We start from the raw sequence: 16,282 nt of genomic DNA, 5'->3' as shown, positions 1-16,282 counted from the left end.
AAATGAACAGGTGGAAGATTAATATTTTTTTACTTGATTTTGAATCAAGGTATCAAATCTGAAATTATGCATGAACTGGTCCTCTTTTCAAGACACTGACTGGACTTTTTCTAGAAAGAAATCAGTTGAAATTTGTCATAAAATGGCCAACTTAAGATTTAGTGGATTGAATTTACGATGAATAAAGGACATTAATGTCATTTGTGTGATATAAAAAAAAAAATTACTAATCCAACCACAAGCCAACCATTTCAAGAGAAGTCTGTGTGGTAATATTTTCCCTGAACACTGAATCACTGGAACAGAATAACATGTAACCAATCCAGAAAGAGATGCAACACAGAAGCAAGTAAAAATAGACTCTGTCAGTGTAGGTGCAAGAAATAAGACAGCAGAAACATTATCTAAGAGTTGATCTGCATCATCTCCAGCAGCACACAAGTCTTTTACTTCATGCAACGGTTTTATATACAGTCAGAGTTACGGTGATAGCTGTAACCTTAAATGGTATATTTGGAGGCTGGATTGCACAAAATAAATGCAATACTGTGGGGGCTGAATTCTCGAAGCCATGGTTTACATTTCAAACTATGATAAAGTGTTGAACGTCCACCACGACTATGTATGACTACTGTAACTCAAATAGCTAAACTCTTCTGACGGCTATAGTTGTTCTGTTCTCTCTCAGCTCACTGACACTTGCTAAGCACCCACACACAGATACAGGACACACACAATAGATCTGACACCCTCTCACTCAGTGACCCTTGGTATAAATAGTTCCCCCGGTTGTACAACTTCTTTTCACTCCAGATGGCATACGCTGTGAGGTTACATTAATTCATAACTGACGTGACCCTTTTTATCTCTCTTCTCTGTTTATGATTTGCTTTTTCCACAGCTACATGTTGAGCGGAGGACTCTGTGCTAATTTAGCATACGGGTCAAGTGTATTTTGGACATCTCTGGTTTGGGAAGAGGAAGTCCCCCCCAAAAAATCAATGATGAAAGAAAATTTAAGAACAGTGTTGAGTGCTAACACTGAGCTACAAATCTACCACCATCTTCCTCTGAGTCTCATCAGTGCACTGCACAATGAACACTATCCACACCTGGATGATCTGGCACATTTCCAACAAAAAAAACCTTTCTTTTGCTGACTTTGACCCTGCTCCTCACCTTGTCAGTAACATCATCATACTCTTTCTCTGTTTCTCTGGCCTGCTCCTGGAGCCTCTGTGCCCCCTCAGTGCTGCCTCCTGGTGTCTGTGGCGAGTCCTGTACAAGCCCCTGGGCCAGGTCTCGGAGGTACACCACCTGAGGTTTCATGGATCTTAGATTCTCCTGCTGACTTCTCAGCCGCTCCAAGCTCTTAGCACTGCATGCCTGAATGGGAGGGAAGTAAATATGAATTGACAAAGCCTAAATTATGTTGTTATAAAAACCAAGTAAGTTTCATATCACCAATGCTCTGTTTTGTGTGTTTTAAAGAACAATAATGGTGACGTCAGGACAGTGAACAACGTTTTTTCTGTACCTGTGGTCCCAGGGCCTCCTGGACTTCAATCTGGTGCTTGGCGGCTTCCAGCCTCCTCTCTGCAGCTTGTCTGCCCTCTTCAAACTCCTTCAGGCGGCCAGCAAGCTCCTCCAGCTGGGATGTGCGGGTATGGAGCCTCTCGCCCAGTTTGTCCACCCTGCGGTTCAGCTGGGCCTTCTCATCTCGTATCTACAGAAAATTTGTTTACATTACATCAGTTTATTTTTCTTCATTTAATCCATTTCTGACTCTAACAATAAAAATAATAATACTTGGTGTTGACATAGTGAAGCACTTCGCCAGTGTTGGATCAATAAAGTTATATCTTATCTCACATACCTCTTCCTCTCCGATGCAGCATTGTTCCAGCAGCTGATCTGCTGCAGTATTGAAGGCCTCCAGGAGAGGTTGTCGTCTTTCGAGGTCCAGAGATAGACCTCGAGCCTTCTGCATAGCCTCGTCCAGGGCGGTTGGGTCCAGTGATGGCTGGATCTCTCCATCTTTCTGTTCACACTCTGCTAACCATGGTGTTAGCTCAGCTTTGTGTTGCTGGTAGGTGTCTGCTTTGCTCAGGGTGGTCTTCAGTCTGCTCTCTCGATCTGAGATTCTCTGGTTCAGCCCCTCCCAGTCCTGTCTCAAGGAGGCCAGGCGAGACTGCAGGGCAGATCGTTCGTCTCCGCCTGGGGGCAGAGTGGCGAGCAGTGACACTCCCTCGGCTTGAATCAGCTCGTAGGAACCTCGCTGACTGGCGATGGCGCGCTGGAGTTCACCTGTCTGTGCCAGCAGGGAGCGGATAGCCTCAGGCTGACAGGGCAGAGAGTCGGTGGATGATTCTCTGGGATCTGCCTGCTTGTCCAGCCAGGAGCGCAACTCCTCAAACATCTGCTGGAACTGCTGAGTGGACGACAGGGCAGTCTGAAGCTGAGACAGACCATCAGCTAGAGGAAAGAAAAGCAGCAGACCACAAGGGATTACAAACATAAACACTGAAAAACTATTTCAAACAAAAAGGACAAATATGACTTGAGGAGTGTTTGTTGTATTTATTTCAGTGGATTTGTTAGTAGTATTTTCTTACAATCAAAACAATATTCCCATTACAGCTAAAAAGGGGATTAAGTTTGAAAGGGGATATAGTTTGACTACTTTAAAACAGAACACTGGGTATATAAAAGCCAACTAAAACAGAACTTGTACACAGTTGCTACACTCCACAAACCTGCGCGCTCCTCTAAACTCTTCAGCGGCCCACTGACACTCTCCAGTCGTTTGCTCAGCTCTTCCTTCAGGTAGGGTTCAGCTACGATGGTGCTCAGCTCCTGGCAGAGCCTCTCAGCCTCTGCCAGCTCAGTCCGCCGCCTCTCCAGCTCTGAACGGATCTCTCCGGTTTCCTGCAGGCGGCGTTTCAGCGCCTCGGGCTGGGCGCTCAGTGAGGCCTGCGCATCCAACCGTTCGCTCAGGGTGGAAACACTGGAGGAGAGCTCTCTGAGCAAGGCCTGTGCAGGAAAGGAGGAGGGTTTGAAAATCATACCGTCATGACAATACAACATTAAACCACACAGCCATTACTAGACCTACCTGGTAACGTTCACTGGTTCCTTGGGCCTGGTCGATGTGGTTTGACCGCTGACTCAGTCGGCTTGTTAGGTCCTCCCACTGCTGGGAGATGGAACCCAGTTCAGCCCGCACCTCTGCCAGGTCCTTGGGGTCCTGAGCAGAGTCACCAGTCTGGGAGAGGATTCCCTCAGCAGACTGGGTTAGCTGGTCAAACTGTGGCCGTCTGGTCTCAAACTCACGCAGCATAAACTTAAAGAAACAGGAGAGGTGAGAGCACATTATTCAGTGATGAGACCAGGAGGAAAACATCATGAAAAATAGAAGCTGTGTGTTTAAAACAAAGGAAAGCCTGAAGACAATCCAGGAAATTTCAGTGTTATTTTGACATCCTGAACGTAACTGTGGAATATCTTACAAATTGTACATGTTACAATTGTACCATGTATGTCTAATCTATGCCAAGTATTAAAATATATTCTAATCTTCAACTTGTTTTCATGACTGAAGGGGATTTAAGTCTCAAAATAAGAGACAACCAACTTAATCAAGTGAACTGAACCGAGTATTTATCATTCATTAAGTGAAAAAAAAAAAATTAACACAAATTAGTTGTTTTGATTATTCTGTGGTTTTCTCTGATGTATTTCTCCTCGTGCTGGATTTTCTTTATCGATTAACACAGTCTGTGTGTGTGTGTGTGTGTGTGATTCTGCCTCCACTCTTCTATCACATACCTGTACTTGTTGTTTTTGTGTGTTGAGCATGTTGGGGTCGATGCTCAATGGTCCCAGCACGCTCATCATCAGCTCCTTTTCCCTCAACCACGGGCCCAGCTGATTGGCTGCTGAGGCAAAGCTGCCCAGCCTATCGGCACAAGTCTCCAGCTCTGTCTGCCTCTGAGCTGCAGTCTGATTGGCCGTCTGCCAGCGGGAGTCTTAGGAAATGATCAATCAAGACGGGAAAGGGAGAACATATAACACACCATATGCAAATGTTGATGAAGTATGTATATATTACATTATACCATATTCATTGTTCACTGTTTTCTGTTTTCTTTCTTAAGGAAATCACTTGTCTCATTAAGTTGTACAACATTTAAGCCCTACAGCACAGTGTAAAAATTAAAGTAACCAGAAATTTAAATTACAGCACTGATGAAACCAAGCTCCTTGATCTAAACCTGACTCAATGTGAAGACTGAAACAAGAAGACATTTTTCTTCCTCTGTCCCTCCTCCTACTTCTCGTCTCTCTCTCTACCTCTCTGACTCATGTTCTGGGCATCCAACAGCGTGTGTGTGTGTGTCTGTGCATTCAGTCCACGTGGCTTTGAAAAGGCATTATGAAATAAGAAATATAAATGCCCCCCTTCTTGGATTTCACCTTAAATATTTCTGTCTCGGTTACCTCATAGGAGGCCCTGGTAAAAATATCAAGAATGAGAGTGAACAAATAGCTCTGACAGGAACACTTCCCACTCTCTCCCTGGATAATATTGATCTCAGTTCCTCACCATCTCTTAGAGAAATTATTACAGATTCTGGAGGCACTGTGCCACCTTCTTTTTACCGGTTTTCAAATTTCAGTTCTTTTCTAAGTATCTTTTGCAACTTGATTTCTATTACTTATTGTTTCCAAGCAACATGAGAGGTTTGAACATGGGAAAAACAACACTTGCACATACATTTATTTATTTATTGAACTGGCAACTGCTAGTTGTCTAGTCAACCTTTGTTGGATGGTTTGCCTGCAGCTATTTCTGCTTGGTGTTGTTCTTGCTAGTAGCCAAGAATATTTTAAAGAGATATTCATCCTGTTCCATAAGTTAATGTGGGACTTTGCTGAGGTACAATGCAACAAAAGAACAATCAACTTCTATCTGCCCTATTTTCATTATCCCTTTAACAAATTGTGGAGTCACAAAATCTCGTATTATGTTCTTTTAACAGAACTCTCACCAGGATCTTGAATTGACAGCCTTAGCCTGGCTTTTTCATGTATCTCCAGGTCTGATTCTCTTTCCCTTTAGTTTTGTGCCTATTTAATGTTCATATACATTTCTTTTCATGTGTTAATGTCAAGCTAGAATCTATCTAAACCCTTTTCTTAGTCTCTCGTATTTATGGAACAGCCAGACAGACATGAGGTAACAAACTCACCGACTGTCCTCACAGATCATATTCCACTAAATGCCTCTCTGAGTCCCTGAGGCAGTGTTCTTTCTCTGTATCACTAACTTGCATCTCTTGTATATGTTACCTTCACGTGACTGCCTCAGGTTCTAACCTGATAGACTTTCTTCATAATGGCTCTTATGTGCTGTGAAAACTGTACAGTACTTCCATGAGCCCTTCAATAGAGTATATCTAGTTCAGTCTCTTGGCTATGTCTTTATTATCATTTAGTGATGACTCTACTTTAGCTTTAGCCATTGGGCATCTGCATTAGCCGAGGCAGAGCTCTAATCTATCAGTTTCTGTAAAATGGCTGACCCATCATCGTGTCATACGTCCTCACGTATTTATTGACATCTGCAGCACGTACCTATCTCTTCTAGCTGCTGTCTCCAGCTGTCTGCCTCAGGAGAATCAGGATTGTCAGCAATCAGCTTCCTCAGTGTGCTCTTCAGATCCTCTACCTTCTCAGAGTGTTCAGCCATCTCTGAAAGCAGGGCCTAAAGAAGAAGGGGACCTAGTCCATGAGAAGACTTAAAGCAGCAACTTAAAAATACTACATCTATTCAACATGACAAGTATACAATAAATTATATAAAGCAAAGATGAGAGTTCTGATGTTTGAATTTAGCACCGATATCAGCAGATAGGACAATGTTTGTATGAATGTGCAAGATGTTGCAATGGAAAATAGATGTGACATTTTTCATTTTTTTTACTTAAAAATCTGTTTGAATAAAGGATAAAGGTCATAACGTATACTAGGTGAATTTATTGCATGGTTCCCATTGGAGAAGTGTCACAGAGCATGCACAATACCTTGTTCTCCTGGGCCTGGGCACGCACCACTTCAGGTCTGGAGGGGGAGGCGGTCTGTCCCTGTTTCAGACTGTGCTCTCTGTCTGTCAGCCAGCTCTTGAGCTCCTCAGTGCCCTGCCTGGCCTTCTGCCTCAGCTCCAGTGAGGCCTGCTGGCGACTAAGACGCTCCTTCAACTCCCCACCCAACATCTCGTATCGACCGTTTACATCAGATACGGCTACCTGGAGCTCTGTCAGGTCTGAGGACACATTAAGAGAAAGGAGACAAATGGTAACATATAGCACAATAGAGGTATAAAGGAAAAAAACAGACAAGTAAATCTTGGTAGAATAAAGTCAACAGATCTACTACAAAGTAGTTAACTAGGCTAATAAGAACTACAGTTGTTATTAGCCTAAATGCATGCAGTGCAGGGGGATTAGGACAGCCTAGACAAATGATAGATGCTGAGACAGATGATTCTTTAATTGGACAAATTTGCCGCTGACAGATGTTTTGCATGGACAGACAGCTGACAGGAGACAGGACAGTATAGGCGACAGGAAGAGTAAAACAGAAAGCAGTGCAGTAAAATCTCAAAATTGCCATTATGAGGAAATACTAAACTCCAATATAGCCGGAGCACAATTCAATTGGTGTTCAAGTTTATCTTAGAGTCTCATTTTCAGAAGGCAGTTACAAGAAGAGCGGAGAGAGAGAGAGAGAACTAGAGGGAGAGCTCACCTTTACAGGTGTGAATGCCATTGACACTGCTGGGACCTGCTGAGCCATTGATTTGAGGAGCACCTGGGAGAAAGACACACACCTGACTGAGACAGTGGCTCTACAACACACTCACGCAGGCATGGTTACACACAGAACAGAAACAGCGATGCACTGACATGTAAAAAACACATTTAAAGTTCTGATAAAGCACCCAGCAGCACCAGAACGTCCTGCCAACTGAAAAATACTTCAGAGTACACAGAGCTCAGCAGGAGAACTGAGGACGTTGCACAAAAGCCGTGGAAACAGATGACAGTGGTAAGAAAGACATGGAGGATACCCATAGTCTTTACATGACACAGAAATTTAATGGATATATCAACTACAATTACTGCCTCCTGGCTGCATGACCTTTGACCTTGGACTAGTGATCAATTTGTGCCAAATTTGAAGGAATTCCCTCAAGTCCTTCCTGACATACTGTGTTCATGAGAATGGGACGGACAACGCAAAAGCATCGGCTGTCACCAGCAAAGAGGGATAAAAAGCAACACAAAATTTCATTTTTTTTTTTTTAATATTTCAGCCAATGCTTTGGTTTGCTTTCAAAACAAATCATGACCAACAAACCTATAAGTGTGGGTCCCTAGACTGAAAATTGGAGAAAATAACTGGAGACAGGCATTAATTCATCTACATAATGATACTTGAGGTCTCAGTCTGTGGTTTTGTTGTATTAGACGGCAGTTTGAGTTTCCACCCTTTTTGACTCCTATTTTCAAAACATGCAGCTACCAAGACTGCGTTCTTCCCTGCTCCTCTCTGATTTTTTTTTTCCAGTGTTGTCAGTGTCAGGTGAAATTATTTTATAAACCCCTTAGTGATTCTTTTCCTCCCACCTACATCATCTTTAAATCTTACCTTAATCACTTTAAAAGATGCTCATGAGGAGAATAAGTCATTTCTACTGAGGGAGAGTGGGAGAACTGATATGTTTGGCAGCAACTCCATCCCTGCTCTTACCAGTTTTGGTCTGAGGAGCGGTTATGTCGATGATGAGGGACTCCAGCTCTGAGCCTGTCTTGTTCAGCTCCTGAACCCTTGATCGTTGTGACTCCCAGTCATTCAACAAGTCCTGAGGACATAATACATTTTAATGAGTCATTGAACTTTGAGAGTAAAACCAAAGGATGCAGAATATGCATGTGTATATTTATATTCTAAATAATTACACACACACACACCGTGAGCTGCTGGACTCTTCTCTGCAGGCCCTCTGTGGTAAGGTTGGCCTCTTTGGAAGGCAGCTGGTCCTGTGCTGTCTGAAGCCACCTGAGGAGGGAGCCAGAGAGGCTGCGGAACTGGAGCAGCTGCTGCTCACAGGCCTGGATGGCAGCAAACCTGTGAGAAAACAACAGAGGAAAGGAGAGGAAGAGGATGGTTTGAAGCACAGCAAGAGAGGAAAGGAAGTAGTGACAGAGAGCATGAGGAAGATAAAGGAATAACATTGATAAGGAAATGGGAAGGGGGGGAAGAGGCCATGAGGACAGAGGAGAGCAAAGAAAATTCAGCTTTAATCACAGTTTTTATGTTTTCAACACAAAAAAAGTAATCAAATAATTGTTCTTGATTTTACATTATAAAATACAACAGGCACTATTGAAAGGGGTTATTCATGGTCCAGAATTAACATAGCTTTGACCTCCCTCTCTTTGTATGTGATCTGTGTCGAGCTATGGTTGGAAAAGTGCTGACTGCCCGTAGACAAAACAGCTCTGACAAGTTGTCTGGCATGGAGCAGTATCATTATCATGGTGCTATTTTCTCCCCCTCGGGATTTGAAGCTGGGAGTCATCCGAGTAGGCCGTTTATAGGACGGACAATGAGCCATGTCCACTCTGCTTATATTAGTCCTGTTCATCAGCTCACACTGGCCACACAGATACAGTACACACATACAGTAGACCCACACAAACACACTGTGCAGTTGGAAACCAACTGCTGTGAAACATCATGCAACACAGTAAATAATCTCCTACATCATTACAGTATGTTCTGTGAGTGTTCTCACCAGGAAGGTTACTAAGATAACAACTCACATTCTCTATCTCCTCATATCTGATCAGGACATAAGCATGTCCATAAAACAGCCTAATTTGGTTGTTTTTATGTGAGTGGTTGGCTAAGTTCAAGGATAATGGTATTTTTAAATTCCCAGCCCCCTTCTGACATGCTTCAAGTGTGGCTGCTCACTGATACGACGTCAGGCAGGGTAGGCATAGCAACTGGTGCTCCATGAAGGCTACAAATTTAGAAAACAAATTTTGGAAATGCCAGTGGCGTAGTCTGTTCTGCACAGCCAGTCCCAGTATTTCTTGCTTTATTATTAGGCCTATCGTATCTAATCAGATCTTTTGAAGTTTGACTCTGTCTCTGAAGGTTATCTGGTTTGTCGTCAATCAAACTGTAACTGACTCCACCCATGTTTGAGCATCAAAAACCAGACAACTCAAGGATTGATAGATTCCTAACAGCTTAGCCTTTGCTGCCACCATGTGTAATTTATGGTAAACTACGCAATTGACAAAAACAGGCTTAAAAAGATTGTGACTATTCCCTTCCAAAAACAACTGGAAGCAGTTGATTTGCATCAATATTTTGCTATTATCTAAAATTCCATGAATTTAAGACTGACTGTGAGGGCTTCACATTTATGGCTATATAAATTAGAAACTTTTCACACGTTTTCTGTTAACGTTTTTACCTTTCGTTGACATCGGCTTCAAGTTGGGTGAACTCATCAGACACCCCTTTGACATTATCCAATAAGCTTTGAGTGTTAGTGAAGGCTTTTGATTGGCTGAGCTCATTGCCGAGGTTGCAGAAGGATTTCAGCTGGCCAGCTTCCTGCTCCAGCTCAGACCTGACCTCCTGAGGAGTGACACACAGGACAAAAGTGTTGAATAAACTGACAGTATAACTAATCCACTGATATCTTTAGAGGCTTTAAGAAGTCTTAAAACCTAAAAATCATACAACTGAAATGGGACAACAATGCAAGTGACTGGTTGATAAAAATTTGACCCCTGTACTGACCTCAATGGTCTGTCTGTAGTCATCCATGCTGCGGTCTGGCTGGCCCACTGGGCTCAGAGCCTTTAGCCGGCTCTGGGTGAAGACCTGGAGGTCTGTCCCCAGTCGCTCGTAGCTCTCTAGTCTGGGCAATAGTCCTTTGAGCTCAGCCTCCCTCTCCGCCTGGCTAGCCTGTGCTGCAGTGTAGCGCTCTGTCAGCTCATCTAAAGCACCCTGGAGGCCAGAGGCTGTAGAGGCGTCAGAGCTCTGAAGGAGTTTGGAAACAGAGTCCCGTGTTGCTTCCACGCTGCCCTGCCTGGACAGCAGCTCCTGACGAAGTTTCTGGGGAAGGAACAGAGGTTTAAAAAAACTAAGACTTAGACTGCCATCTTCAGCAATAGTTTGATTTGTGGATCAGAGACAAATGATGTGCAATCATTCTATTCACAGAGGAAACCTGTGTGTTTAATTCTTTTAAGGCATATCATGTTTCTATAAAATAAATGGAGGACATCTGAAGTGATACTAAACATTTGCTTTATGATTCTGTTTTTGCATTTGGACTTTGATGATGATTTTTTTGAATGCTTACAAATCTAAAGCAACATTTTTAAAGGAGATATTTTGTACTTTGTACGAAACTCTGGCAGAGTTTTCTCTGGGTTTACTCCTACCTGGTTCTGTGTCAGGGCGTCTTGTACAGCCTGTGCAGTGGGTTCGACTGGTACAGGATTCAGAACCAGTTTGTCCAGCCAGCTTAGCAGACCCTTGAGCCCCTCCTGGACGCTGACTGACTGGGCCACAGCTGTCTGCAGCTGCTCGGCCCGGTCTGACACAGACGCAGAGAGGGAGCCAAACCTCTTCTCTAAACCATCTGAAAAGAAGTCTCATGTCAGTTCAAATTTGAAATGTGAGTGGTTGTTTTGACACTAAAAAATTACTGATTTACTAAAAAACTGAGACAAAATACCCCATCCAGGGGCAGTGGTCTGTAGTTAAGACTAAGGAGGACAAATTTAATGAATTAAGTCACCTGCAGCACAGAGGATGTCCACAGCCTTCAGAGAAGGAGACTCATCTGTGCTGACCAGATCCCTGCCTGCTCTCTTCACCTTCTCCAGCTGCACCGAACGCTCAGCCAGCTCGTCCTGCAGCAGCTGAGGACAGAGGACACACTGATTGTCAAAATAAATTCTTTCAATAGCTGACAAGACATTTTAAAACCAAGACAAGGTTCCCACATACTTTCCATTTTAGTATTCCACCCCTTTCCAGACTTTTTAGAAATGACGAGCGGTTAAGAGAGATGACTGTCAACGAGCCAAAATCATGAACAGCATTTTATCAAATTGTCTGTGTTCTTTTTCTGCCTCTTCCATCACTTTTCGTATTTTGTTTATGTTTGTAATCAGAACTTCACCTGTACTTGTCGAAGTGTGTTTTGCAGGTTCTGGGGGTCTGTCTCTCCACTGGGCTTGGCTATGCTTTGGTTCTGTTCCTGGGTGCTGAGCCAAGAGTGGAGGGAGACGACCTCATCCTGGTACTGCTGGTACCTCTCCAACAGGCTGGACAAACGGCTGCCCAACTCTGTTGACTACACACACCAAAATAGAATTTCAATACATTTGTAAATTTAAGACAAGTTTTAAGAACTAATTAATTGGGCACAATTTGTAACAATTTCTAGCATGTTCTCGTGTCCCTCACCTTTGTGTGTAGGGTTGTGTATCTGTGGTTAGCATCCTGCAGCTTTTCAGTTACCAGCTGCTTGGTGCTGTCCATTGCTGGGTCTGAATGACCAGCTTGCTCCAGAGCTCCCTGAACAGAGTCCAGAACCTTCTGACCAGAGATGGAGACAAAGCGCAGGTCTGCCTTGTGGCAAATTACATCCTCACCAAGCTGGAAATACATGAAATTTGCAGGTCAGTTGGGGAAAAATTCATGCAGATATGTATAGTATGTATATCAGAAAAAAATCACATTTTTTTCAAGCATGGTCATGACCAGCAACTTGCTAGTTCAACTTTCCAGAGATGCTGGGAAAAATGAGAAAGGGACATAAAACACTGCAAAAGTGATATCAAGGGACTAAGTAGAAAATTATCCCAAACTGCTCCAGTGGAATTTCTCAGTGGCTCCCAGATGAAAATGTGTGATTGTGTGTGCGTAAAACAGGGCATGTCAGGGCTGATGGATGGATGGAAACTGAGCATGGAAATTTAGTCATTCATGGATAATTAAAGGTCAAAAAAGCATAGTTTGGAAGTATTTCTCAGCAAATTCACTCCACTCCAAAGCATCTGAAATCAGGGGCAGCCAATACAATCTAATTGCAGAGGCACAGTACCAGCATTTTCAGTGCATCCTGCATAACTTACAGGCAAGGAAAGTACCAGCAGCAGTAGTTTGAACCTGCAATGACTGTTAAAATTGCTGTTTTATTAATATTTTGTATAGTTGTTGAATGTGCATACACATTCAAGGTTTTTTGGCTGCATTAATGCATAAAAATGCAAGTTTTGTTGTCTGGAGCACTTTTTTGTCAAGACTGGGATGAGTGCAGAGTTCCCACTGCTCCAGCGCTGAGCTGCTAGTTTCTTTGGAGAAGGAAGGGTCCTAACCTAAATACATGTTGTGTACAATTGGTCTGATGTTACTGAATGGCTCCCTCTTGTGGAAAATCTGCAGCTGGTTAAATGAATGAATGATAAAATTACATACTCATGGTTGTGATTTTCTGATAATCTGAGTTTGTAAATTAGCACTGTGCTCCAAGAGGAGCTTCACATGCAAATATCAAAAAAGGAGAAATAATGCCATAAAAATGTGCAGAGATAAAATTCCATTATGTTATTGACATGTGTATTTTGTGCACCTTTCTGTGCTCCTCCAGCCTGCCCTTTAGTCCTTGTGCATCAGTTTCTCCTTCCCCTAGAGAACGGAGCTCCTGTTCACTTTGTTCCAGCCAGGCAACTAGACTTCCATGTTCTTGGAGGAACTTCGTCAGCTCATCCTTCAGAGCTTCAGATTTCCTCAGGCGGTCCTAGAAGACATAGTTACAGCAGTAGCAGTTAGTTTTTTTACAGAAATACCAACAAAAACAATGAACAGATAAACTAAAATGTAACTGTAAAAATGTAAAAATGTAAAATGTAAAAATTGTCTTGGCCATTTTCCTTGAATGTGTTACATTTTATTCCCATAAAATCAGACATTCAAAATGAAAATCAGAGACTGTCACTGAAACCCCATTAAGTTGTAATCAGATAAAGCTCCACATATCACAGATCAGGGCACGGTGAAGGTCAGGAGGCCTTTCTGTAGACACTGCATTTTGAGTACCTGGCAACTCTGCAGCCTGTCCTGGTGCTGGACCTGCAGCTGATCCAGGGCAGCTCTGAGACGTTGCTTCTCTTCAGGAGGAACAGTAGAGTCAGGTTGGTCAAGAAGAGAGCGAGCTGACTGCGTGATCTGAAGTAGCTGGGCCTGTTGAGACTGAAGCTGCTGAAGCTCCGCCTTGGAAAGGGGCCACAGGTTTTAGGTCATAACTTGGTAATGTTGTAAGATGGTTTAGCCAAAATGTGCAGCACATAGATGACAGATTCTCACCTGCAGCATCTCTGTGTGTGACATCACAGCGCCCTCTGGCTGTGAGAATGGTGCATCATGAACATCTTTGCCCACTCCAGATCCAACTCCTCTCCTGCCTGGTTGGTTAAGGGAGGACAAATCTTTCAGCAGAGAGTCTATATGGCCTCGGGTCTCCTGGAGCTCCTCCTCAGCCTTTGCCTGCAGGAGAGGAGAGGAAAAGAGGATGAATACAAAAAAGGTACAAGAAAACAATACAATTTTTTTTTTTACAATACTATATATATATATATATATATATATATATATATATATTTATTATCTTCTTACCCTCTGTGTGTTCTGCTGTACAGTGGTGTTGATGGCTGTGTCCACCTCTGACAGTGACGTGTTAACTGAATCAGTGAGGGCACTGTACTGCTCCTTCATTCTTGTTAGCGTTCCCTGGAGGCTCTCCCGCTCCTCTGGGCTCAGACTTTCTCCTCGCTCCGCCAAGAGCTCCTCCACAGAGCGGATAGCCTGAGCTATTCCCTCTTGTTTGGTCTGGAGGTCCTTCTGTGCTTCCTGGAGAATGAGGGAAAACAGGTTTGATTTGAAACATATAAACATGCTCACCCAGCGAAAAACTAAGCTCTACACTCTACAGTGAGGATGAACAAGGCCTTGGGTGAAATATAATAAATACTAGTAGATTCTAAAGAAATTAATACGAGCTGAATGTACATGTACATATAAACATGCAAAAAAGAGATACATTTGTGTGTTTTTGGGTGTTTAGATATTAAGATTCAAACCTTTAGTTTTCTCTGCTTCTCTTGCAGGACATTCACATCACCTGACTCTGCTCCAGCTTTCTGACTAGCCAGCAAGCTGGCAGCTCCAGCCAACCACATAGTAAGGCCTTCTAGTTTCTGAGAGCATTCAGCTTTCTGCTGTTGAACCACCTGAGAGAAATGAGGAGAGAAGGAAGCAAAAAGACCCACAGAGAAAGAAATTGTAAGGAAAACTGCTACTGATATGAATTAGTAAAGATCATAAACAATTGAACTGGATCACGTGACAGGAACAGTCCAGTATGCATTTTTGATCTAACCACCAGTTTTTGCACTAAATGCACATTTGCCCCTAAATGGAATTCTTGTGTAGTGCACACTTTGCCAAGCTTTGAGCAGATTGTGTCCAGAGTTCACACTCACACATACAAACACACACACTCACACACACAGGCAGACATATAGACACACATATAGTATCTTCACATTAACATGTTGGTGAAGCAACAACAAACAATACAGAGAGAAATCAAACAAATGTATTTTTATTTGCTGTTTTTCCTCTTTCTCCTCTGTACTCAGATGAGACAAGAGGAAAAACAGTTAAGCATAATAGCCAGCGAGGCTTATCTGCAATCAAATCTCTAGCCTTTACCGCCGTGACATAAGCGATTTCCTTCAGTGGCAATCTGGAACAGCAAGGCAAACAGGTTAATAAAACACATGTTATAGAGACATGCAGAGTAGCAAACACGCTTGCATAAAAAGCCTGTGTAGTAGGAGTGAGGGTGGTGATACTGTCCAGGTAAAGTGGCAGAGCTTTTGCAAGAAGAGCAGCAGTGGGTTGTTATCAGGGTATATGTTTGAGATGATTAACTACAAGTTAAATTGTGGTGGAAGTTAGCTAGTTTACGTCAGGCTTTTCCAGTTTCTCGTCCAGTTTGATATGATTTTATAGAACGTGAGTGCTCAAAACAGTACTAAGAGCTTGTGTAAGAAAGCATGACAGTAGTTTACAGCATGACAAATAAAGCTTTGAAATATAGTATATAAAAGCTAAATGCATTTCAAATGTATTAGTGAGAAACAGCGCTGCGTTTCAAACCAATCCAACTCAATCATCTTTTTCCAAACCTCTCTCTCCCTTGCACTCTGCCTTTCTCTGTCCTTCTCCTCTTCTTTCACTCTCTCCCTGCGCTGCCACTCTTCCTCCCTCTCTCTCTGGGCGGAGAGGGCATTGGCCCAGGCCTGGGCTTGGCCCGACGCTCGGTGGAAGGCCCTCTGGAGCTGCTGGAGCTGCCCCAGAAGCTGCCTGCTCTGCTCAGGGGCCAGGTCCTGAGCCCGCTCCGAGATGAACACCTGAATGTCAAAGGCCACGTTATTGACCTCATTAGAACGAGCCATCAGAGAGGACTGCAGCTCCTTAAAGGAAAGAGAAGAAAGAGGTATAAATGAGAGGAGGAAAGTGTTATACAGACAATATACAGTACCAACTCATGCTCTATTTGGTAAGTGATTTTAATCAAGTTCCATATGTTTACAAGCTTTAGTAAAACAGTGCATATTGTCACATGAGCCTTATTTAATGAGGGATAATATGTTAAAAACTGACGATGCATTTAAAGGGTAACAAAATGTCTATGTTGTATCATAATTGCATGCATTCCTTCAAAAAGGAGCATTAATTAAATATTATTGCTGCAAAGATTTTCTTCAGTTTGGACAACTTGCCTTGCAAAGACTCAGCTGCTGTGTGAGCTGATCACAACTTTCATCTTTCTCTGCCGTCTCCATTTTTTCCATCCCAGCCATTCCTCCATCCATCTGAGCCACTGTCTCCCTCAGCCAAGAGAGCAAACTCTCCACCTGTATTCCCAGTGACTTCTGCTCCGCTGTTACTGCCTCCTGAGAGAGAAACATTGCTGTTCAGAATTGCAACCTTGTCGTAGTCAAGTAAATTCATACATCTACACAGGAAACAAAGAATTCTCTGGACCCAACAACAAATAAGCACTTAAAACACATGTTCCTTTCTAATTTTCTCTAGGCTGCTTCGT

The 16,282-nt window shown here is 43.0% G+C and overlaps 1 protein-coding gene across 4 annotated transcripts in view; it reads right to left on the bottom strand.

Moving 5' to 3' along the window:
• The window catches only part of macf1a (microtubule actin crosslinking factor 1a), a 201,362-nt gene that overhangs the window by 62,373 nt on the left and 122,707 nt on the right, over positions 1–16,282 (bottom strand). For all 4 annotated transcript variants that reach the window (XM_041954924.1, XM_041954925.1, XM_041954926.1 and 1 more), the window contains 22 exons: positions 14,247–14,396; positions 13,783–14,016; positions 13,474–13,653; positions 13,207–13,380; positions 12,740–12,907; positions 11,572–11,763; positions 11,285–11,458; positions 10,898–11,021; positions 10,539–10,738; positions 9,889–10,206; positions 9,557–9,723; positions 8,037–8,193; positions 7,816–7,927; positions 6,811–6,873; positions 6,087–6,325; positions 5,638–5,767; positions 3,829–4,028; positions 3,116–3,343; positions 2,757–3,033; positions 1,877–2,475; positions 1,538–1,726; positions 1,180–1,386 (listed from right to left, as the gene is read on the bottom strand). In XM_041954924.1, the coding sequence (XP_041810858.1) occupies positions 1,180–1,386; positions 1,538–1,726; positions 1,877–2,475; positions 2,757–3,033; positions 3,116–3,343; positions 3,829–4,028; positions 5,638–5,767; positions 6,087–6,325; positions 6,811–6,873; positions 7,816–7,927; positions 8,037–8,193; positions 9,557–9,723; positions 9,889–10,206; positions 10,539–10,738; positions 10,898–11,021; positions 11,285–11,458; positions 11,572–11,763; positions 12,740–12,907; positions 13,207–13,380; positions 13,474–13,653; positions 13,783–14,016; positions 14,247–14,396 (4,482 nt within the window). The remainder of the gene's footprint in view (positions 1–1,179; positions 1,387–1,537; positions 1,727–1,876; positions 2,476–2,756; positions 3,034–3,115; positions 3,344–3,828; positions 4,029–5,637; positions 5,768–6,086; positions 6,326–6,810; positions 6,874–7,815; positions 7,928–8,036; positions 8,194–9,556; positions 9,724–9,888; positions 10,207–10,538; positions 10,739–10,897; positions 11,022–11,284; positions 11,459–11,571; positions 11,764–12,739; positions 12,908–13,206; positions 13,381–13,473; positions 13,654–13,782; positions 14,017–14,246; positions 14,397–16,282) is intronic.

This window comes from Chelmon rostratus, chromosome 16 (assembly GCF_017976325.1).
Source record: "Chelmon rostratus isolate fCheRos1 chromosome 16, fCheRos1.pri, whole genome shotgun sequence".
NCBI classification, from domain to species: domain Eukaryota; kingdom Metazoa; phylum Chordata; class Actinopteri; order Chaetodontiformes; family Chaetodontidae; genus Chelmon; species Chelmon rostratus.
The sequence above is the reverse complement of the archived record's forward strand: the minus strand, read 5'-3'. Positions and strand labels throughout refer to the sequence as shown.